Consider the following 25,349-nt stretch of genomic DNA (forward strand, 5'->3'; position numbering starts at 1 on the left):
TAAGGTGTTGAAGCTCTTCTCTGATTGGCTGGGCAATATCTTTCCAGAAAGCAGCTGTTGGCCAAACGGGCCATTTTTTGTATCTGATCTCCTGCATGAGAGTGTCTTACGTGTAGGCCCGAGACATTTTGGGAAGGTCATTTACTCCGGAAGGAGTCATTTTCCATGTTACTAGATGCACCAAATGTAATTCCCGAGTGATCTCATACCCGGCCTTTCCAGTTGTGCCCAAATTGTGTGTTGTCAGATGCATCAAGGCTTATGAGGCTGCAACTGCGGAGTTTCGTCCGCACGGGGGGAGGTAACTCTTGATTGCCTTGAGGAAGTCTTTCTGGGTGACTTTCACAGTCCAACCACCAATAGTTATTCCAAAGCAAACCTCTCACCAGGGCAATACACTAAAAATCACTCCACAAATTTTACACGCAGTTATGGGTAAAATGCCCACACAACGTGTACAAATTCCGTTCTGGATAGCTCAAAAGATTACTCAAATCAAAGCGGTATTTCCTAATAGTAGCCCTTATGAGAAACATAGAATCTTAACAATCTGTTTACCAATGGGGATCACACCACATCTGGAAGATTGCACCTCTTGGGGTACTGTCTTTGCTGCTATCCATACTAAAAAGAATGGTCCTACACTAGAGATTATAAATGATTGAAACATATTTCTACAGTCATCAATTTAAATTACTTTCCGAGTTTCAAAACTTGTTAGACACACCGTATTAATACACTCAATTTCCTAAAAAAGTGCAACAACCAAACGGAAAATGTTTTACAGATGTTTTTTTTTAATTACTCCATCGTATTTCAAAACATTATGTCAATCTGTTCAACAGACGATTGGAGGTACAAAGAGCAGGTTACTTCTAAGAACGTGCAAAGAAGGAGAGTGCTCGAGTGATGAAAAGGTGAAGTGAAGATTTTGAGAGTAGTGATAGAAAAACTATTTGACGGTTTAAAATTGACTGATCATACAATCTCAGTCCTATTGAACCTGGCCACATTAACTTTCAGTATCAATTAAATATCATTGATTTAATTATACAATACACAATAGGTTTCTTATGTGGCACGTTTTGAGACGTTTTGTGGCACGGGTGGTGGGCGCCCCTTTTGCCCACCACCCGCGTCCTGTTTGAATCGAAACTAGAAGTCTCCCAACCAGCTCCAGGAACCTTCTTTGACAAAGGAAACTCATTGTACCAGGAATTGACGGGATGAATCACAATTACCCACGAAAACTCATGGGTAAGCGCTAAATTGAGGAAGGAACTCCTTGACTTGCCGCTATTTACTCCTATGTGCACAACCCTGATCATTTAATTTAACTCCTAGGTATGTGACATTGACACATCATCGGTACCCAGGTTGCTCATACCGTCCTGAAGAAGACCCACAGGCCGAGGCCCCCACTCATCCCTTAGCCCCTAGTCGGGTTGAAACGTCGACGCCCACCTATACCCTACATGGACCACTTTTTCTACCCTTCTTAAAACATGCCACATAAGAAACCTATTGTGTACTGTATAATGAAATCAATGGTATTTAATTGATACTGAAAGTTAATGTGGCCAGGTTCCAATAGGACTGAGATTGTATGATCAGTCAATTTTAAACTGTCAAATTGTTTTTCTATCACTACTCTCAAAATCATCACTTCACCTTTTCATCACCCAAGCACTCTCCTTCTTTGCACGTTCTTAGAAGTAACCTGCTCTTTGTACCCCCAATCGTCTGTTGAACAGGTTGACATCCTTTTTTGAAATACGATGGAGTAATTAAAAAAAAAAATCTGTAAAACATTTTTGGTTTGGTTGTTGCACTTTTTTAGGAAATTGAGTGTATTAATACAGTGAGTCTTACAAGTTTTGAAGCTCGGAAAGTAATTTAAAATGATGATTGCAGGAATATGTTTCAATCATTTATAATTTCTAGTCTAGGACCATTGTTTTTCATACTATATGGAACCCAGGTCCATGACCGTCTTTTGGAGCACCCCATTTTTGATAATGGCTATCTATACTAAAACACATGGTGTTCCATCTATGGCGGTTATACCTGATGTCCTGAAACAGATTCAAAACGAATACGGGGCAGAGCCTGCTCTGAATTTAGGTATGAAGTTACTGAACAATTTCGACCAGGTCTCAACAATAATATTATCTAATATTAAAGGAGAAGCAGCATCAGTGGCGATCCGCCAGAAATGAAGGGAATTTGATGTAACAGAACAACAACAAGCACTAGCCAGAATAATTTAAAAATCCTATGAAGAATTAGGCAGAGACAGTTTGTTTGGGAAAACAGTTAAACCGCAATTGTGTGAGACGTCTGTGAAAGACTCAATACTACCTCTTCTAAAAAGAAGTGGGAAAATAACAAACAACATTCAAAAGAGAAATGTTCTCAATCCCGAGGTAGGTCTCCTCAAAAGGAGCCCTCTGAAAGGAAGTATAACATCAGAATAGGGAAAATTTGATAAAACCTGACAGGTATCACGATACTGATACACGTTTCTCTCGTAACTTTCATATATCATCACAGACATCCGAAAGAAGAGGACGGTCAGATCAAAAAGAAGAACGAGTGAAGTCCAAAGACGATCAACACGTTCAGAAAAAAAAAAAAAACTAAATTCTCCAAAAAGAAGGTAACAGGTCTGAAGATCAGACATACCGAGAATTCTGAGAACACAACTCAAGAACAGAGAATGGGCTCAGACAGTGCTGAACAGTGCAGCAGAAGTAGCAATAGCTCGCCAGAACCTGAAGGGACTTCTGGAGACAGTGGACTTGAATGAAGACATTCAAGTTGAGATTCCAGACACCAGGGTTAGCTCTCCACATAGGTTATATGAAATAACACTCCGGATGGAGGGAGATATACCAAGAAAAGTGAAAGCACTCTTTTGGGAGCGACTTTCAAAGGGTAATTATGTATTTCTAGCAGAACAGGACTGGCTACCAGAATTTGTCGGAGTCCCCACATAGCGAAGACATCATTATGCCAGCCTTCTCCAACCATGTTCCAGTACATTTAAAATACACATATGCCAGGAAGTGGGCAGCAGCCCAAGCCCCAGCATTATATAAGGTGAGCCCGTCTGGGCCGTCTGTGCCTGGACCGCGCCCAGCACCAGAACCCCTGGCCCCCGCACCCGCCACGTCGACTGCCGCCACTATGACGCCAGCACTCTGCACGCTCTCAACTCCGGACAAAGCCACACCTGCTTCAAGGCCGCCCCGAAATGTACACACGGCCCCTTCACCTGCCGGAACTGCAGCTACACCAGCCTCAGAGCCGAGGAACCACCCACCATGAAAGACCCCAACCACCTCCGACGCATATTACTGAACAAATGCTCCGCACGCAAGCATGCCGTCGAGCTCTGGGACCTGCTCGACACAATATCCCCGGACATCGCCTTCCTACCAGAGTCCTGGTTTAACGACTCCACACCCGACATCGCCATAGCCATCCCAGACAGCTACAAGATCACCCGCAGAGACCGCACCAAGGGAGTCGGAGGAGGAATCGCCATTGTCCACAAGAACAGCATCAGGGTCTCGACTAGCACCGACGACGTGCTCAGCACCGCTGAAAACATGCATTTCCAGATCTACACAGACCCTAATTCCACCCTCAGAGGCACCCTCGTCTACTGACCCCCCGGGCCCCGCCCCCATTTAAGCGACTCCATCGCAGACTTGATCAGCACGCACGCCCTGACCTCCACCGACTACATCCTCCTCGGAGACCTGAACTTTCACCTTGAGAACAACAACGACAACAACTCCACAACCCTGATCGATAACCTCGCCAACCTCGGACTGAAGCAACTCGTGACAACGCCCACCCACTCTGCCGGCCACACGCTCGACCCAGTCTTCTCCTCAAGCCTGTACGTCTCCATCAGCCACACCACCGAACTCCTCTGGACTGACCACCGCTGCATCCACTTCGCCTTCCAGAAACCCACCACACACCACTGCACCCAACAGATCCCTCACCGCTCCTGGAGCAAAATCCTCGAAGACCAACTACACGCAAACCTCGCTCTCAGCCCACCCACCGAACCCTCCAACACGGACGACGCTGCCCACAGCCTTAGATGCTGGACCGAGGACTGCGCCAACACGCTCGTCTCGCTGAAGAAACCCCCCCACAGAGACACCAGCAAGAGGGCCAGCTGGTTCACCCCAGAACTCCTAGCCTCCAAGCAAGCCTGCCGGAAACTAGAGAAGAAATGGCACAGTGAACAAACTCCGGACAGCCACGCAGCACACAAGGACGCCATCCGCAACCACCACCACCTCATCAGGGCGGCCAAGAGGACCTCCTTTAAAGACCGCCTCAACAACAACGCACACAATAGCAAGGAGCTCTTCAACATTGTGAAGGAACTCTCCAACCCCAGCTCCAACACCAACAACATCTCGCCATCGCAAGCCCTGTGCGACTCCCACGCCACCTTCTTCCACAGCAAGATAGCAGACATCCATGACAGCTTCAACACCCAGACAGTCCTAACAGACAGCAACACAACAGAACCTCCGTACACCATCGACCATGACCCCCTGCTAGCCGGGGCCAGCGTGAGCATCGATGACACCATCAAGACCATGCGCTCAATCCACTCCGGCTCTCTGTCGGACCCATTCCCGTACCACATCTTCAACAGAGCAAGCAGCACCATCGCACCCCACTTGCACAACGTCATCAATCTCTCCCTCGAGACCGCAACCTTCCCAGAGATCTGGAAACACGCCGAGATCAACTCCCTACTCAAAAAACCTAAGGCAGACCCAAGAGACCTCAAGAACTTCCGGCCCATCTCTCTGCTCCAGTTCCCGGCCAAGGTTATCCAGAAAACCGTCAACAGACAGCTAACCCGATACCTCGAAGAAAACAGAATCCTGGACCCTTCCCAGTCAGGGTTCTGCAGCAACCACAGCACCGAGACTGCCCTCATCGCCACCACCGACGACATCAGGACCCTGCTGGACAACGGTGAGACCGCAGAACTTATCCTCCTAGACCTCTCTGCCGCCTTTGACACCGTCTGCCACCGCACACTACGAGCACGCCTCCACGCCGCAGGGATCCGAGACAAGGCTCTGAATTGGACCACCTCCTTCCTCTACGGCGGAACCCAGAGAGTCCGCCTCCCCCATTCTGTTCCAAAGCCTCCAAGATCACCTGTGGCTTACCCCAGGGATCCTCCCTCAGCCCGACGCTGTTCAACAGTTACATGGCTCCGCTCGCACACGTAGCCCGACAGCACAACCTCAACATAATCTCCTATGCCGACGACACTCAGCTGATCCTCTCCCTCACCAAGGACCCCATCACAGCCAAAGCCAACCTCCACGAAGGAATGAAGGCCATCGTCGACTGGATGAAGACCAGCCGTCTGAAGCTGAAGGTCCAGCCGTCTGAAGGTCCTCATCCTCGCCTTCAACCCTTCAGCATGGGATTTGACCGCTTGATCTTGATTTTAACACTTTGTTTTTAAAAATAATTGCTAATTTGCACATTACTTCTTGAGATTGTAATTCTCTCACCTGCACTTTCCTGCCCTGTCCTGCCGCCTGCACCCCGGCCCACCACGGGTTATCCCGATTGTTGTGGAGGGTGCTGGCTGACACAGGCAGCAGTACCTCTTCTGTGGCAGTTGGGGGCGGAGCTCCGCAACTAGCGTCGGGCTCGCAGCCTATATCTCCCTATGTGCTACCCGTCGCGGAGCGGACGCGCACAGCTGTCGTGCCAAAGGGGCCACGCACCCTGCCCAATTCCCCTGTCATTATTCTCGAGCCAAACTGCTCCCACTATGGTCATTCCAGGCCATCTCCACTGACACCAGCAACACTTTGAGGGAATTTGGGCTGCTATCGCCTAAGACCACGGTTGGGGATACCACCCCCTCCCACCGGACCTCCGCTCACGCATCAAGCCCCACAGGGATATCCCCCCACACCTCCCTCCACTCTGAGAACACAGACCTGTGATAGCTTGTCCATCTGGTATCTTAATACCCAATCAATGGCCAAGCATCAATTAGAGATCTTCTATCTTTTAGACACCCATAAGCCCGACATTTTGCTCTTAACCGAAACCTGGCTGACTGAGGAATCATCCCCAGATATGTTGGCAGCCATCCCCAATAACTACTACGCTCTTAAGGCCAATAGATCAGAGCCGAAGGCAGGTGGTGGGGTGGCGGCCATAATCTCACAAGCACACAAATTTACCTCCCTCTCTACCTCAAAAATCCCTTTGGTAGACTGCCTTTTCTGTAAACTTGACTCACCCGCCTCCCCACTTGTGTGTGCGTTAGTCTACAGACCTCCCAGCCATATGCCCACTTTTCCTCAAGTTTTTGGAAACACAATCGCAGAACTTGCCATAAATCATGCCAGACTACTGGTTATTGGCGACTTCAACTACTGGCCAGGTGATGCACGCGAGTGCCCCTCTTAAGTGGCTTTCACGGAGTTACTGATCAGGATGAACCTTACACAGCACATCACGGTAGCCACTCACACTAAAGGGCATACACTAGACCAGGTCTGGTCATCCAACCAGGAGATTTTAGACATACAGGTCACTCCCTGCACCTGGTTGGATCACCATTTAATTTCCTTTTCCCTCCCGATCCCCTCCCCTATTAAAACCCCTCTCCCAGGGACCAGCCAGGCAAGGAACTGAAGTCGAGTTAACATCGCCGAGCTCTGCTCCCTCTTAGTTACCTCTAAGCCCCCCAGCCCCTCACCCAATGACCCCCAATCATCTCTCCATGCCCAGGTAGATAACATCAATGCCTGGCTGGCCACAGGCAGAGACAGATTGGCCCCACTCAAGAAAATAAATTGTAGGAGACCACATGACGCTCAAAGCTGGTTTGCCAACAACCTAAAAGAGATGAAACTGGCCCTGGGTCAATCGGAGCGCAAGTGGAGACAGAATTATTGCCCCATAAAAAAATCCTCGTTCATGATGGTTCTTCAGGAATACAAAGCTGCCATTCTGAAAGCTAAATCAGATTATTTCTCATTAAAAATTCTTAACTCAGACAACAAAGCGAAATAAATTTTCTCTATCGTAGACGAGCTTGTCAAGCCTGACCAGATCACCACCAAACTAGTCCCATCACAAAAGCTCTGTGACTCCCTCAATTCTTACTTCTTTGACAAAATCGCCATAATCAAAGCCAGCATTCCCAAGAACGTATCTCCCGCACAGTCTGTTCAGACATATCACAACCCGCTCTCATTTGATTTCTTCCCACCCATCACGCAAGACACTTTCTTCTCCCTCCTTAAAAAAGTCAGTTCTGGTTCCCCCACAGACAGCTGCCCCCCTCACATTGCACGTGAGATCTTTCTTCAGCTCCCCGAAATTCCATTGTCCCTCCTTAACAACTCCCTGTCCACAGGCATTGCCCCTAACTGTTTTAAAATGTCAGAAGTAAGAACCATCCTGAAAAAAGCAGGGGCCGACCCCATCGTATCCAGCAACTTCCGACCCATCTCACTTTTACCCTTCCTGGCTAAAATCCTGGAAGCTTATGTCACAAGCTGCCTTAGTGCATTTGTGGAACACTCGCACTACCTGGACCCACACCAAGCGGGTTTTAGACCCGAACACTCCACTGAATCCATCATGTTGGCAGTTCATGATGAAATAAGAAAGGGGTGGACCAAAAGATCTCGCAGGCTCTTGTCCTCCTGGATTTGTCGGCTGCCTTCGACACCGTCGACCACAAGCTCTTGGTAGAACGAGTCGCGGGCGCTGGCATCCAGGGCATCCCCCTAAAATGGATCACCTCTTTCCTTAGCAATCGCCACCAAGCTGTCCGTCTCTCCGACTTCACCTCGGAGAAAAAGAAACTCACTTGTGGTGTCCCCCAGGGTTCCTCCCTCTCCCCGCTCCTATTCAATCTGTACATCTTGCCACTGATATCAGATTTACGGAGGAGAGACATAGCTTTTTTTAACTACGCTGACGACATCCAGCTCGTCTTTACCATTGACCCCTCCCCACCCGCAATTGAAACTTTCCAGTCTACCATGACGTCCATCAGAAATTGGATGAACAGAAGCCAACTAAAATTAAATCCACACAAGACCGAGCTGGTACTCACTAGGCCCTCACTTAATCCCTGGAACCATAACTTTTGGCCACCTGTTCTGGGCCCTCCTCCTGCCCCAGTCAGTGCGGTCAAAAGTCTCGGTATCACATTTCGTAGCGATCTCACCCTAAAGACTCTGTAGTCTCCTCCTGCTTTTTCCATTTACACAAGATCCGAAAAATCATCAAATTTCTTTCCTTTGAGGCCCTTGTCCAGGTCATCTTGGCCTTAGTCATGTCACAAATCGATTATTCCACTCCTTATATGCCGGGATCCCTGCCTATCAGTTACAGCGGCTTCAACTGGTGCAGAACCAAGCGGCCAGACTCGTACACGGCCAACCTAGGTTGCACCACGTAAAACCCCTCCTGAAAAGTCTTCACTGGCTCCCAGTTGTCCAACGCTGCCTCTTCAAACTTAACTGTCTGATCCACAGAGCTCTTTCACTTCACGGGCCAGTCTTTATAGCCAACAGAATTCAGCACTACATCCCCCGCCGCACCCTTCGCTCTGCCAGCTCCAATCTCCTGACTCCCCAGTCCTTCAAGCATAAGAAACACGGTGGACTTCGATTCACGCTCCTGGCACCCCAGTTCTGGAACACACTACCGCCCGCACTATGTCAAATCGAGTCTTACCCTATGTTTAGGAAAGCTCTTAAAACATGGTTGTTCTCGCAGGCCTACGATCAATACCTTTAACGCCCTGCCTGTCCACCCCCCCATACCTAGCGCCAAGAAACCGTTGGTGAACGAGCGCTCTATAAAATCCTATTATCATATCATCCCAGTCACCATGGCCCTCGTCAGCAGCATACTCTACTACGGAAACGCCCTCTACGTGGGAGCCCTGAACAAGCTCATCAAACGACTACAACGCATCCAAAACGCCTCGGCACGACTGATCCTCGATGTACCACGCTACGGCCACATCACCCCCCCACCTGAGAAAGCTGCACTGGCTCCCCTTCAACAAGAGGATATCCTTCAAGCTCCTCACCCACGCACACAAGGCACTCCACAAGACTGGCCCAGCCTACCTCAACAGACGGCCCTCCTTCTACATCCCCAACCGCCAGCTACGCTCCGCCGACCTCTCACTTGCCACCATCCCGCGCATCCGAAGAACAACCACCGGTGGGAGATCCTTCTCCCACCTACCCACCAAGACATGGAACACCCTCCCACTGAGCCTACGACTGACCCAAGACCTGCTGACCTTCAGGAGGATACTCAAGACCTGGCTGTTCAATCAGTAGCCCCCCCCCAGTGCCTTGAGACCCTTGCGGGTATGTAGTGCGCTTTACAAATGAATGATTGATTGATTAGGATGGGATGAGAACTCACCTCTAAGTATGGGTGAATTTTACGAATTCGGGGTTCGCGAATTAATGCGAATTCCCCAAAAAATCAGCGAATTCGTGGATTTCCCCGCGAAATCGCAGATATTTTTGCAATTGCACTATACTCAACTGGAGTACTTTCTACTGGCTAATCAGTAAGTGCTACCTCGTTCGGTAAATGTATCGTGCTTTTCCTACACTACAGCTGCGTAAAGCCCCAGAAGAGTTGTCCAGTCACCACGTGTGTCTGTAACTTTGCCACCGCGCCTATAGGTGCTGAGGTCCCTCGAGTGAGCTATCCATCACAGTGGGGGAAAGGGCGGGAAGAGGTTGCATAGCCTAGTGTGTGCGGGGCCGGGCTTTTGTGCGAGTTCACATGCCTCTTGTTTATAAAGGGTCAGAGACCGATCAGAGCAGCAGATGAGGAGAAAGCAGTAAGTGCTACCTCGTTGGGTAAATGTATCATGCTTTTCCTACACTACAGCTGCGTAAAGGCCCAAAGAGTTGTCCATTCACCACGTGTGTCTGTAACTTTGCCACCGTGCCCATAGGCGCCGAGGTCCCTCGAGTGAGCTGTCCATCACTGTGGGGGAAAGAGCGGGAAGAGGTTGCATAGCCTAGTGTGTGTGGGGCTGGGCTTCTTTGCGAGTTCACATGCCTCTTACTTATAACGGGTCAGAGACCAATCAGAGCAGCAGATGAGGAGAAAGCAGCCTCCTGGTCACTGGAAGTACAGGGGGATTGCGCTCGAGAAACTCGTGGATGCCTAGACCTCCATCACAGATTACAGCTATTTGTAGACAGTAGATTTGGGAAGAAAGCACACCTGCCTAGCATTAACCGTGCTCACTAGATTCTTGGGCTGATTATAATGCGTTACTGAATTTGAGCTTCAACTCAGGCACCTGCTTTATTTATATCTGTGACAGGAGCCTCGTTGCCTAATTGTAACTATTCTCTGACCCTGCTTTGAGGGTCAGAGCAGGGTCAGAGAATAGTTGCAAGTAGGCAATGAGGCGCCGCTCAGGAAGCACTTACAGGGTTACAGCAGGTGCCCAAGTTGAAGTTAATTTCTTTGTAACCCTTTTGTAAATGGTTACAAAGAAATTAGCTTCAACTTGGGCACCTGCTGCTGTAACTCTGTAAGTGCTTCATGGAAAATTTGGCCTGCTCACGGATTCGCTGATTTTTCTGCGATTTCGCAAGATTCGCAGATCGCGAATTTGCAGAAAATCCGCAAATTCCGCCAGCGGAACGAATTTTCGGCCCACACTTACTCACCTCACAACAAGATCCATCTAAAAAATCATCAAACTGCACAAAGGCAGTATCCAATTAAGCAAGAAGCTAAAACACAGGTCAGGGAGATCTTAGATCAACTTACCGAGGAGTGATTGAAACATGCACCTCATTGATGAACAATCCTTTGTTTCCTGTTTCCAAACCAGACAATACGTATAGTCTAGTTTTGGATTACAGACACCTAAACTCTTGTTGTAAAACATATGCAGTGGAAAATGCAAATAGTACAGCATTAATGAATGACATTGTGCGTAAAAAATATAAAACCACATTAGACATTTCTAACGGTTTCTTTTGTCAAAACATAGCACCTGAAAGTAGGTATCCACTCCACTCTACTTTCAGGTACCTATCCAGACCCTCTAAAAAACACCCTATTAAAACCCCTGTTAAAAAAACCTCCCCTGGATAAAAACGAGCTAAAAAACTACCGACCCATTGCGAGTCTCCCATTCGTGGCTAAGGTGATCGAAAAAGCCATGAACATTCAGATCTCTGAATTTATTGAAAAACACCATCTCCTGGATGACACGCAGTTTGGATTCTGGAAGTATCACGGCACAGAGACAGCCTTGATTAAAGCTGCCGATGACATCAGGGTAATTAGGGATCAGGGGGGAACAGCCATTCTGGTAATGCTGGACTTATCAGCAGCCTTCGACTCGGTCGACCATACCATCCTGGTCGACCGTGTCGAGGGATTTGGCATCTGCCACACTGCCAAAGCCCTAATTGCCTCCTTCCTATCCAAAAGAACGCAGGCTGTTATCCTAGGGCCCTTTCACTCGGCCCAACATTCATCTCCTTGTGGAGTACCTCAAGGCTCATCCCTGAGTCCGACACTTTTTAACATTTACGTGTCGGACCTTGCTAAAACCATCAAAGCACACGGGATGAGCCTAACCTCCTACGCCGATGATACCCAATTAGTTTTGGCTATCAAGGGGGATGGAGAACTAGTGGCAGAAAAATTTAAGAAAGGACTTATAGACATAGGAGAATGGATGGCCACCAACTGCCTTAAATTAAACTCAGAAAAAACCGAGGTGCTCATTTTCGGACCCCTTCGCCCAGCCTGGCCATCAAGCTGGTGGCCAGATGCCTTCGGTACCCCTCCCACCCCAACCGCCAAAGTCAGGAACCTCAGAATCATCTTCGATGAAGGTTTAAATTTCATGCATCATGCCAATAAAACAGTGTCCGCAGCACATCTAAAACTGAAGATGATAAGAAAAATACGTCCTTTTCTTCCGGAATCAGCCATTAAAACATTGGTCACCTCTCTTGTCCTCTCTGCTCTGGATTACTGTAACGGCCTCTTCCTCAATGCCCAATCCAGAGTAATAACCAAACTACAGACTATCCAGAACGCAGCAGCACGTCTGCTCTCTGGTAAAACAAAATACGAATCAATATCCAAAAGTATAAAGGATTACCACTGGCTCACCATTCGAAATAGAATCCATTTCAAGTCCCTCTGTATCGTGTTTAAGGCGCTCAACAACCAAGGACCCCATTTTCTGAAAGAACAGCTACAACGATACAGACCTAGCAGAGTTCTACGCTCTACTACTCTCAATCAACTGGTCGTTCCTCGCACAAAAACGGCATCTTGGGGCGATCGACGTTTTTCGGTTGCTGCCCCAAAGCTCTGGAACACGCTACCTCTAAACATCAGGGAGAGCTCCTCCCTCCTTCAATTCCGCAAGCTCCTAAAAACTTGGCTGTTCGATCAATGACTGCCCCCTCTTCATGCTAACCATCACAAATAACTGGTTTTATTAGCGCCAAGACGCCTGAGGGTATATGATGCGCTTTACAAATATCAAAAATAAATAAATAAATAAATAAATAAAGTATTTGACAGCTTTGTCAATAATGGGGACCCAGCGTCAATATTGTCGACTCCCGCAGGGATTCAAGAATAGCCCGGGGCTATTCTCAGCAAGGGTAACCGAGTTACTACATATTTATGATGACGAGGCATTATCATATGTCAACGATATCTATCTGACAGACGATGATCTGGACTGGCACTTGAACAGGGTGAACACCATTATACTGGGCTTTGCCTCTGAGGGTTATAAATACAATTTAAAAAAAATCAAGAATTGCCCAACTCAATGTCCTTTTTTTAGGATATGAACTATCAAGTGAAGGCAAAAGCCTGGCAGCCAACTTTTTAGAAAAGTGTGCGCTGCTTCAACCTCCAAAAACGCTGAAAAACTTAGTTGATTCTAGGTTTCCTGAATTTTGGAAGAACATACATTCTAAACTATGCCGAAAGGTTAAAACTCTACGAATTATTCAAACCCGATTTTAAAATCACACATTGGACACAAGAACACACAGAGATTTTGTGTTCACTGCATACTGACATGTTAGCAACAAATCACTTACAAACATGCCTAAACATACGCAACTTAGTGATCTGAATCATTCCAGGGTCAATGCGGATTCACCTACTTAACTTTTAACGCAGGTGAAAATGTACTAATTGCATACAAATCACATTTGTACACACAAGCAGAAATGAAATTTACATCGACTGAAAAAATGATGACAGCAGTTCAAACCGATGTAGCAAAAGAGAGAGCCCTAGCACAGGGGAAACACATTATGGTCGTAACTCCTGTACCAGCCTTAGAGGAAGTTAAAAAAGCAAAGCTTTACATTGAGATGGATACAATGGGTCAATTCTCTTTCTCCAACTGATGTTGAGTATGTTTTTGATCCTTATTTGAAAACACAAGCATTCCTGCAATACGAACACGAATGTCCTCTGCCTACTGAAATTCTCCCTCTTGACCACTATGAATTTATAATTTATACTGACGGATCTGCACAACCCGCTACAGGGCTAAACAAGCTTATAGTGCAGCATACGCGATCGTAAAATGTTGTATGCGCGATGACAAATTCAGACCTATGGACACAAAAATGCTATCTCTAGGAGTTTGTACAGCTCAGCGAGCTCAACTACAAGCATTTATAATGGCACTTAAAAATACGGATCGCGAATTCCCCACACTCATAAGTGTGTTCAATCATATAATGATTATTTACAGAATTGGCTTCAAAATGGTTTCGAAGATGCAAAAGGTGGCACAATCAAGCACAAAACGCTTTGGGAATAGGTAGTTCAGTTGCGAGACGTACTACAAAACACTCACGTGATACACACGCTGAGTCATCAATGTGATGGTGTTCATGTTGAAGGGAATTCATTGGCTGATAAATCCGCAAAAGGGGCTGTGCAAACGACTTCTGTAGCTGCATTCACTCATTCAAAAACGAAAATAGACAGTGAAATAATACTGGCTGTCAATGTTTAAAGCGAAGGCAGCAGTGCAGCGTTACCTCAAAAGTTTCCACTCAAATACTCATATGTAATTGATACTAACAATGTTCCATTTGCTTGAAGCCCTGGAGTGGGGGATAGGGTAATTCCAAACATCGAACATAGATTAGGACTAATCCTAGCAGCACATGAAGGGGTCGTCTCTGCTCATACAGGTGTTTCTGCCACAGTATCGTTATTAAAACAGAGATACTGGTGGACAGGCATTAGGAAATAGTCCAGAAACTATGTTTTGGACTGTGAAATATGCCAAAAGATGAAAGTCTCTACTGTGAAACGTCCTGCGCAGACGCCCCTGTTAATTTCAGATACACCATTAGCTTGTGTTTACCTGGACCACTGCGGTCTCTTACAAAGGGATGGAAACTATAAATATAGTTTGGTCACAGTGGATTCGTGTTCAAGGTTCCTGTGGATGTGGCCTCAGCGCTCGGCTGACACTCGAACTGTTATAAAAGATTTGCGAGTCTTTATCGGCACATTAGCAATAGGCACACTACACTCTGACCAGGGCCATGCGTTTAGCTCTCGAGCTAGCAAAGAAGCCATGGCCAGTTTGGGCGTAGTATTGAGGTATTCTTCTCAATTCCATCCTGAGGGAAATTCTGTTGTGGAAAGAAAAAACCGGGACATAAAGCAGTCTATAACAGCTAGGGTATTAGGTTTGGGTGATGGGTGGGTCAAACATCTTTGTGGGGTCCAACGTGCATTAAATAATTTGCCAAGAAGTTCTCTAGGGGGTGTCACTCCATATGAGGTCCTATTTGGGACTAGAATGTTGCTACTGGACCTGGATTGTCACAGAACAGTGGTGGAAAATACGAAATTTAATATCAAAGATCGTTTGGCTGTTTTACAGGACTTAAATGAACTAAGATCGAAACAAAGCAATGTGTTCCTGAAGCCAACCACCACTGGGGAAAATCCGGCCGTCCCAGCAAGACCTGTCTGCATCCCAAAGCTTGGTGACCTAGTCAGAGAAAAGATCGCGGACAGGAAGGAATTTGGGCCTTCTTACATACAACCAGTACCTGTCCTAGCAATCCACGGATCAAGAACAGTACTTTTGCAGCCCCTTGCTGGTAAAAAGGAGAAAAGATTTGTGTCCATCGACCTGATCGAACCACACTATGTGGCCGATACTAAGCAGAAGGCCAAGTGGACTCTGACAATGTAGCATACGCACTCCTCTAGCTACTATCCAAGAGGTTCAAACTGTGAGACTCATCACGTTTGAAGATTCTACAGTGAGAAAGGAAGGACTAAGCAACAAAGCTATGGAACTTGTACCTCTTGAGACCCAAATAACAGTTTGTCCTGATACACCTGTCTACAACGAAGTAACAAGTGATCAACTGGTTCCAGCGATTTCAACGAATCCTGATGCAATTCCAACCATTGTCAAAACTGCCTCCGGCTATTTCATTAACTTTGATACGTTTTCTGAGGATCCCAGCGAACCTGAAACAACGCCAGCACAAAGAACTTTCAAAGAACAAGCAACAGACTTTTTTCATCACCTGATAAAGACTTATCTGGATTCACCATGGATTGTTTTGGGAATATTTTTCTTTCTACTTTGGTTAGCACTGGTAATAACTCTGGGTATGCTGATAAATGGATGATATAGCAGGGGTCTCCAACCTTTTCTGTAGTGAGAGCTACTTCTGCTCAAGGAAAGTCTTCCTGAGCTACTAGCAAACTTTATAACTGTACAATAGTGACTACGCTATGACCACCCTAAGCAGGATTATCAGTAGTTACCACCCAAGTATTCCTGGTGCGGTTACCATCAGAAATGCCAGGAAAACATTCATCAATATAAAATGCCTTAACCTGACTTATGAAGTAACATTCAAATCTAGACATGCCCTATGGCACAAAGTATATAAATACAGCAGTAGGTCTCCCCAGCTCAGCTTGAATTATTATTCATCAGTTTCTGAAAGTAGACTTCTTTCTATCAAATACCACTTTCCACTGTGGGCAAACAAACTTAATTTAACAGAAGAAAATCCATTTTTAAAAACAAAAACTCCCTTTAAAATATACGTTTTCACATTTTAGGAAATGCACGGTCCCAAAACATCAGCTTTTTTTATTTTCATCAAGTACTCCCATGTACAAATGCCTCATATGGACAGACTACTTTGAATACCCAAGTATTACAGTCTTGTGCCACAGATGCTCACACAAACAAATGATGGACGGAATGCTGAATGAATAATACATTCACCCCCAGTCAAGAGATCTGGGTTAAATACATTGTTCTTTTGCTCACCATGCCACCCCAGTTTAGACCCAGCCATATGCAAATCAGTCTTGACCCTGTGCCTCATGGGAACAGTCCAGACTGAACTGCCAAGCCAGGTGCACCCTGGACCAGAAACACGGATGTCAGTATTATGCCAATAATGCTCACCATTATACCACAGTTGGGCCAAGGCTTGAAACCATAATGGTCAAGGCATAGACCATATAACAATCATGACCAATATTACGCCAAGAATACATAAATGTAGGCCAGTCATTCTCCCAGTATGTAAATGATGGCTGCCAGTATATCACAACTAGACCACAAATACCCCAAATAGTCAAGGATGACCATTATTATGCCATTGGCACTATTATGCCAGGATTGTGCACAATTATGCCAGAATAACACCCTTCTGATGGGGGCTAGCATTTACATTTAGTGGTCCTTGACACCAGGTGTAGCTTTCAAGAAGCAATAGTGTTTATTAGGGAAGAACATAAATGCTGATGAGTCTCTTCATTTTCTCTGGTCTGAATCATGCCCTGTTCTTCTCAGGTCTTGAGCTGGTTATACACCCAACTGACACATTTTCACTCTGACTCCTGCAGTCCCACACTTTGATGGGTCAGCACTCATTACTGCTCAGGCTTCTACTGTCGTACTTATTTTATGTCCACTGGTCACACACATGTTGTGACTGATAAAGCAGGGATACAAGATGGTCAATCTCCTTGTGGCTTAGTTATATTGAGATTAGATACAGACAGTCAAGTGACAGGCCCTATAGACCAATACTGTGTGTGTTTGAGTGCTTAGTATAAGTTACTGCCATAGGTTTGGCTGGCTGCGGCCTTCTTTAATAGGCGCCTACTCTCCGAATTTGATACTGGGCTTGGCTTCATCTCTGAGAGCTACTTTGAAGGTACTGACGAGCTACCAGTGGCTCCCGAGCTACTCGTTGGAGACCCCTTATATAGTCAAATGGACACAGCAAGTCAAAGAGTGAACTTACTTCTCCAACTTAGGAAGAGGTGTGGCGCCGCGGCTAGGGCGACTGACTCCGGAATCTGGGGATCACGCTTCGATCCCCGGCACCGGCGGCAGATTACCCCAGCACCATGTGACTCTGGGCAATAGCTTGCTTAATCTTCCCGACGGCCCCCAGCGCCTAGAGACCCTTACGGGTGATTGTGCGCTTTACAAATGTGGATTACTATAACCTCACAAATCATCCCATTGTGAAGCAAGAGTCTTGTCAGCAGTGAACATCACAGCCATTCCTATACCAGATGGTACAGTTTGGGAAAAAACTGAATATGACATTTATGGCCAATCAGAAGTTTTGAAGATTCCACACTTGTTTAAGATTTAATTAATTGACTTTATTACCTCAATTACTTTTTCTGATGATTGGGACTTCGAGACTGTTAGTGTTAAAAACATGATGTCTGATCTAGAAATGTCTACAGTATTCACAAACCATGAATATTTAGAGGGTTTATCAGACTATGAACAAATGTATTGTTATAACCATTATGGTCATCATTTCTTGCTTAAGACTGCAACACCTAGAAATGTATTTATGTATAACCAATGAGAACATTGTCCTACACCTCCAAAGGGTAGCTCAAAACCTTTTGCACAGAAGTTTCCATATTTTTCAGGGTTCAACTTGTCAAATCCAGAAACATTTTACTTTAGAATTTAGAACAAGACAGGAACGAAAAATATGTTAACGAATACAAAACAGATTTATTCTGCAGCCTTTATTGCCCAACTGTCTAGACAGGGTTTCGACTTTTGGACAGACATCATTGAGGCAAAATCTGTCTGGGGTACCAAAGTTTGGCAACTACAGGGGGTAGAAGCTTTCTTTAGAGCCTGTATCACCCCCGAGCAAATTATGTTTTTGAATGACACTGTCCAACAAACGTCTTGCCATGGGTTAGCCAAGATCAAAGACATGAACACTCCTTCTATACCTGCACCTGCAAGTAATAGAACTACACAGGGGGAGGTAGACGTACATACTATTTTGCATCACAACAGATCAGATCCAGATTGGAACAAATGGTTGCTCTGGCCCACAGATACAAACAACTGTCAAGATTGATTCCTGAACAAAACACAGGGTTCCACTATCAATAGGCCAGCTAGAGGATGTAAAACAACACTTATCTTTACTTAACACCTTGGCTGCTAGGGGTTTTCCCCTCCTGTGCTGGAAATTGAAATAGTCCATGGATCATGACAAGGTCAGCTCGTCAAAAGCACAGCTCCACTGTGCCTCGAGACGAGCTGACCTTGTCATGAGCATGGAAGGGGTTAAAGAAGGCTCAGACCTTAGGGAATTCTTGCTAGGACCAAGAAAACTGTGTCAAAAACGTTTCATATATGCCGGTATCTACCCTGCTGATAATGAAATATGGAAGATTACCCAAGGAGAGATTGCAGAACGAATACGAGGAATTGGTGCTGAGTATTCAAAAACTGGAAAATTACCATTCACAGTGGCAGAAAGGGCAGCTACTGAGTGAATCATAAATGGTAAAACTGCTCTGCCTGTTACAACTTTCCATTTTCAGTATTGCCTAATACATATACCAGCAGGCAAATATGAAATGTTGGGTAAAGAATACATCAAGGCATCCTGGGATTTACCTTACACACACAGATGTTGAAGTGGGGGGCGTGAAGTGTTTCTTAGCGGTACTAACTGTGAAATCACACTAAGCGGTTCTCTCCTTTGTCAGGGTATTAACTTACACGGGGCCTGTGATGGTTCAACTACAAACTTATCCTGTCACCTGCAAGGCTCACCAGCTGCAGTGATTAATCCAAGTTTTGGGCAACTTTCAAATGGAAGTTACCTCATGTTGAATGATCACAGCTGCTGTGGCATGTTGCCAGGTATCACATATCTAGTAACGGTTACATCCAGGGTCACTTGCTGTATGCAAGTCTTGTTTCCACAAATGCAGACAGTCAGAGAGTCGCCTCTGTGGCCTTCACCGACATCTCTTCTACACAAATTGATACTCTAAGCAGAGTGAAAGCCATTCCTTTGCAACAAACAGTGCCACTGACCTCGGCCAAAGAAACCTATGATCTACAAGCCGCAAGGACGTCTGCGGAGATACATGCCCTTTTGAATACAAACTGCCCTATACATTTCTCAGAAATGTTAGAATGTATCTGATACAAGCGGTATTGTACATGTATTTAAGAATGTGTGTTCAGGACCGTTAGCACCTTTTCCAGCAGTCCTCGGAATTATTCCAAACTTCGTGCACTCTGTGTTTGGCGGACTGCCACTCCTTTTAGCACTCGTTGCAGGGATCATGTTTTTATTCCTACAGCTACAATATGGCAAGCCAAATCACCAGCGACACCCAATTCACCGAGGAGAGAGCTCTACTGGAGATGAAGTGTCGTGAGCGCATCACCCAAATTCTGGGTTTACCTCATCTACGAGAATTAAATACCACATGGTTTCTGTCATTCAGACTAATCTGGCAAGATTACATCTTACCTGTTCTACGCTGCCTGCTTTGGGGTGAAGAATGCATGCTAGACATCTGTCTAACACTCCCATCAGTCATGCCTACGGATGTCGATACTCTGCTGGACCCTGTATTGGCCCATGCTCTGTGTTGTCCCCAGCGGCTACCAATCCTGATGACGGCATTCATTAAGATCTCACAGACGCAAATTGCTACTGCTGATGTACGAGAAGAAACAACAGGCACACAGGTAACATCCAATACGAATATTGCTGATGCGACCAATGCTGAAGGCGATGCTTCTCATTTATGTACGGTTAGTCTTCTAAACAAGGTAATTCAACTATCACCTACATTGGTGGATGACTTTGTCTACAGGATTAGAAGATTTCATTGTTTCTTCATCCCCATACACTGACTTTTAATCTGTCACACAGTGTACTGAGAAACTCTGAATTTGACCTTCATTTTTCAAAACAAGGACTAACTTTTCCAATGATACATTTGTTTCTCCAAATTTGTATTTTTCATTTTTGACACAGTAATCTGCTTATAGTAGAACTATTCATAGAGAACAGAATTCTTCGAAAAACAATATGTCACCTTGTCAACAACATTTGATTTATGTAATCTGACATGAAATGGTTTTGGCCCTTTTTCTTCTGTATTTACGAGCCATTTCATCATATGTATATATGTTTATGGTTCATTCAGTTAGCATTCAAATGTCAACATATGCTTAGAATGAAACATTGCTTTAATAGGTACAGCATCACTGCATTTGATGCATAGCAACACTTTTAAATGCATTTTTTAGAAATATGTTTTAGATATGTTTTAGCAAATCATGCGAAACTCTATTTTAGATATGTTTAACATGTTTAGGTTTTAGTAATATCGTTCATACGAAACTGGAGTGGGTGTTGTGTCTTGATTTAGATAACGTATATAGGTTTCCCAATTTATGCCCTTATATAGGCACAATTCACATTGCCCTTATTTAGGCATAGAAATCCTACCCTTATTTAGACATTATCCATGCTAACCAAATACAGGCATGGTCACCTACATCCGTCCATCCTCGTCACAACGAGTTCTTGGAAAACCAGACTCTTAAGCCTTTAGGACTTCCCCTTGCTTGGATTATTGATTTCTCCAAGAACTCATTTATTATGCATGAACATCTATTGCTTAGGGGTTCATTCATGACGTTCCTCTGCCTGACTTTTATGTCAATACTGGCATTCCTAAACACCTTCAAGGTATAAATATACCTTAACTTGCCATGGCAAACCACGGTACAGTTCAGCTGCATACTTGCACGGCACAGCTAAGCGGCTCGCCACGACAAGTTCGGAAGGAATTCGAGTCCCCGCCTGACACACTGACCAGACGCTGTCATCCTCCTCGCAGAGAATCCAGCTCCAGTGTTTCTCACTCCCCTTGCAGGATGTTAGAGATCGAGACCCAGAAAGAGATTCCAACCTCTCTCATTCTAAGGTATGGAGCAGACTAGAACCTAGAGGGACTCTTGGCACCTCTTGGCAAAACTAAACTATACCTAGCTATACTTTAGAAAACAGCACCTACTTCCTACCTCGTACTACACTTACGTTAGGTACACTGGGGTAGAACTATTTAGAAGCACCAGATGAGTATTCCCATTTTAGCCTGTGTTGTTTAAGTATATATTTTTTATGAATATATGTCATAGCTACAAACCATGCTATTGCAGTATTATTTCATTGTAGGGCTAACGCTGTACATATTATACTTCGCATTCTGTCTTACGATTGTAGCAGCTCGTATCTCTTGCACGAGAAATAACTGTTCAATAAACCCTTTTTATTGAAACGCCCGTCTATCTATTTCCATGTAAACACTGTAGAAACGAAGCATGCACGATTGACTGAGTAAAACTGTTATCTATGGTTTCCACGATTCGGAGACTGTTCCGATTCTAAGGGAGACAAAGTTGTCATGTTTATGCGGTTGTCAGAAACTAATCCCTTGTTTATTCGAGAAGTTTCTAGTGACCTCTGAGTTAAACTGGCACACATAAGTAATTACGTTTAATGTACTCGATAGAGACATACTGACCTCAGTCTTATGTCAAAACTATAGTGTATATTATTCCAATGCGCAGAGCCTATCAGGGATATAGGAACTACACTACAAGGAAGAAGTCTTCACCTCTGGGGTGGACATCTTCGTATAGTTTAGGTGTGAGGAAAAGTAAAAAAAGTTTCTTAAACTTTAAAATATTCAGCAAAAATATTTCAATGTTAAATAATAATGTAAAATAGTTTTATCTTTTTTGGAAACTTAGAACAAATTAAAAAAAGTTAAAGCACTATTAACTTAAGTGTTTAAAAATTGATTATTTACAATATGTCTAAATAATGTATAATTACTTATTTAAATATTCATTTTGAAATATCCCACCGACAGTAAGGAGTTTATTTTTATTTAATCTGTATTAACAATTGCTAAAAGTATGTAAAGAATGTAAGTCAGCTCAACCTCTTGTGATTCTGGGAATACACTTAAATTCCTAGTGCTAATACATTTGCAACTTAATCTGGCTCTCATGTAAAGCTCTCTAATGCGCTTGGGCAAAGTTTACACCATATTAAACTGCAACAAAAAAAATCTATTTTTGATTGCCTTTGCATTACAATATAGCTTTTTCCAGAAATTATCAAAGTTAAAATATGTGTGTTATGTTATCCTCAGAATAACCAGACAATGTGTCTAATGTGTCCATACATTCAGTGTAGAAAAAGGCCATTGGATTGGGCTATTGTACATTAAATGCATTTCCTCTATTGATTTCCTGTTTTATTTTTATTTTGTTCGATGCGTTAGTAAGTCCCTTCGGTGCTGGATGGGAAGCTGTCTGTCGGCAGATTACCCATGACTGTGAAGAAGAGACGAACAAAAGAGTTACCCAGGTTAGTCTTTATCAGATAAGACATTGTGTGAAAGGGTGTGTTGTTGTCCCTATTAACCATTTCTTCAAAAGTGGAATATATGTGGTGTGTGTAAATTAGATTTCACTTTTCCTTCTTGCAGTCCCTTGCACTAAAACATTTGCCACAGTTCTGTTTTCTGTTTGTCTTAAGAGAATGTCTTGTTTGGGAAGGTGTAAGATAGCTCTGCTTTACAACCTTTTCTCTCAAGGAATAACTTCTTTCTGACACTTTTCTGTCAACATTCAGGGAGGGGTTTTATACATTTCTTCTGTAGAATATAATGGCTTTACTTTTCTTAATTACTTTAAAGTTTTGTGGGGAAATGGGGGGAGGGAATAGAATGTTCTAGGTGACTACACTGCCTTTCTGATAGATACATCTGCCGTGTGGATTTCTCACCTTGTGAATATCCCCTTGCGTCAGCAACATTCGGAAATTCTTTTCGTAGCCTCGCGCCGACGTGGACTTGGACGTCATAGAGACACGGCAACGCACGCGACTCCGCTGACGTCACCTACAATAGGCCCACGCCGGCATGATGACATCAGTTCCCTTTTTTCCGCGTCGTCGACGCTAACGGTTTTGGGATACTCTGTAGCTTCTAGTTACTCTGTTGCTGTATTTCTTCATTTCTCTGTTCTCTTGCCTCTTTGTTCGATAATATGTCGACAAAGAAGACCAGTTTTAAGCCCTGCAGGGAATGTGAAAAGATGATGTCCGTTACGGACCCACACCAGGACTGTATTTGGTGTTTGAGCCCCGACCACGACGTCGATGGGTGTTCGTCGTGTCAGAAAGGGAGTCTAAGCTTCTTGTGGCTAAACTGAAGGCCGATAAAGTTAGGAAATCTTAGAAATCCCATTCGAAGAAGTCGAGGTCGAGATCGAGGTCTCGGGAGGCGTCGGCTTCGAGGTCTTCGTCGGATCACGCTTCGAGGTCACGTAAGAAGCATAAGAAGAGGAGACATGAGTCTCGACGTCATTCGGGTGATAAGTCTGGCTCGAGGTCGAGATCACCCAAGAAGATTAAATCTAAAGTAATTCCTCCAGAAGAGATTTCGGATCAAGAGGACGAGGCCTCGCCTTCGGAGTCGCAAGTTCATTCTCCGACTCCGGCACCCGATCCGACTCCGGCACCGTCTCCGGCTCAAGAGGAGGTCGATGAAGTTCCTGTGGAGGTTGAGGAATCGACTCCTGTTGTTGAGACAGATTCGAATCTACCTCGAGGTCGACCTGAGCATCCACCTTTTCCAGCTCCAGGTCAGGATCCTTCAGCGTTTCTCAACGCTATGTATGATGTTTTCTCAAGGTCTTGGTATCTCTCTGGAGCGCGTTCGGGTCCCATGGGTCCAATGGCATTTAATTTGGGGGTGCCTCATTCATATGCCCCGGCACCTTTCATGCCGTTTTTGCCAGCTCCGACCCCGCTGTGGCAGTACCAGGCTCCACCGAGGTCGACGACTCCAGCACCGGCGTCGCCCGCTCAAGCAAATCTCTGGAACATCCTTCTAAGCCTTCGGATTCGATTCCGACGTCGGCTCCGGCGCCGTCGGAGTCGTCAGTGGATCCCGCTGCACTCCGTGTTAAGCTGAGATCTAGGAGAGAGGCTCAACGTCTCCTGGAAGAGCAGAGGTATTCTGAGTCTCATTCTGACTTGGAAGAAGGTGAGCTGGATGAAAATTATTTCGAGGATCTAGCAGAGGCTAGTGGTCTTGAGTTTTCTCCAGAGTGGGTTTTACCGTCAGGTTCTGATGTACCGTCGAAAGATGTTCAGCCATATCATGTGGTGATGAAAAAAGCAGCGGGACTTTTAGGTTTAAAATTGCCGACTGTTGAATTTAAATCGAATCTGCTTACTGAGGTTCTTCATTCTCCGAGCTCAGCTGTGGAGCCATTGCTCCCTTTTAATGATGCTTTGACTGATCCCATTATGGAGGTGTGGAAGAAGCCTCTTTCTGCTCCTGCTGTCTCGAAAGGTGTGGCTAGGAGGTATAGAGTGGCTCCTGAGGACCCTGCCTTTTTGTCGTCTCACCCTTCTCCTGAAAGTCTGGTGATTCAGGCGGCATGTTCTAAGAAGTCAGTTGGTGCTTTTCCCCAAGTTCCTGGTGACAAGGAAGCTAAAAAGCAGGATCAAGTGGCCAAGAAAACTTTCTCTTCCGCGAGTATGGCGTTAAAATCAACAAATGCCACTTGCCTTATGGGAAGATATAGCCACGCTCTTATGGACTCTGTACGTACGTTGATCCCTAAGGTTCCTGAAGACTGCAGAGGTGACTTTGAGGAAGTTTTATCTGACACTCAAGCGGCAGCTCGTCAGGTTATTCAGAGCGGCCTTGATACTGCAGAGTCTGTGGCAAGGATCATGGGCACTGCTGTTGCCACAAGGCGTTCAGCTTGGTTAAAATCCTCGGATTTTTCTGCTGATGTGCAGTCTGCTTTGTTAGATCTGCCTTTTGATGGTGAAGGACTC

At 45.2% G+C, this 25,349-nt stretch overlaps 1 protein-coding gene across 1 annotated transcript in view; it reads left to right on the forward strand.

Moving 5' to 3' along the window:
- The window catches only part of ZPBP2 (zona pellucida binding protein 2), a 901,537-nt gene that overhangs the window by 495,202 nt on the left and 380,986 nt on the right, over nt 1-25,349 (forward strand). Inside the window, exon 6 of the mRNA XM_086920529.1 lies at nt 22,774-22,859. Coding sequence (XP_086776655.1) covers nt 22,774-22,859 — 86 coding nt within the window. The remainder of the gene's footprint in view (nt 1-22,773; nt 22,860-25,349) is intronic.

Source organism: Lissotriton vulgaris, chromosome 5 (genome assembly GCF_964263255.1).
Source record: "Lissotriton vulgaris chromosome 5, aLisVul1.2, whole genome shotgun sequence".
Taxonomy (NCBI): domain Eukaryota; kingdom Metazoa; phylum Chordata; class Amphibia; order Caudata; family Salamandridae; genus Lissotriton; species Lissotriton vulgaris.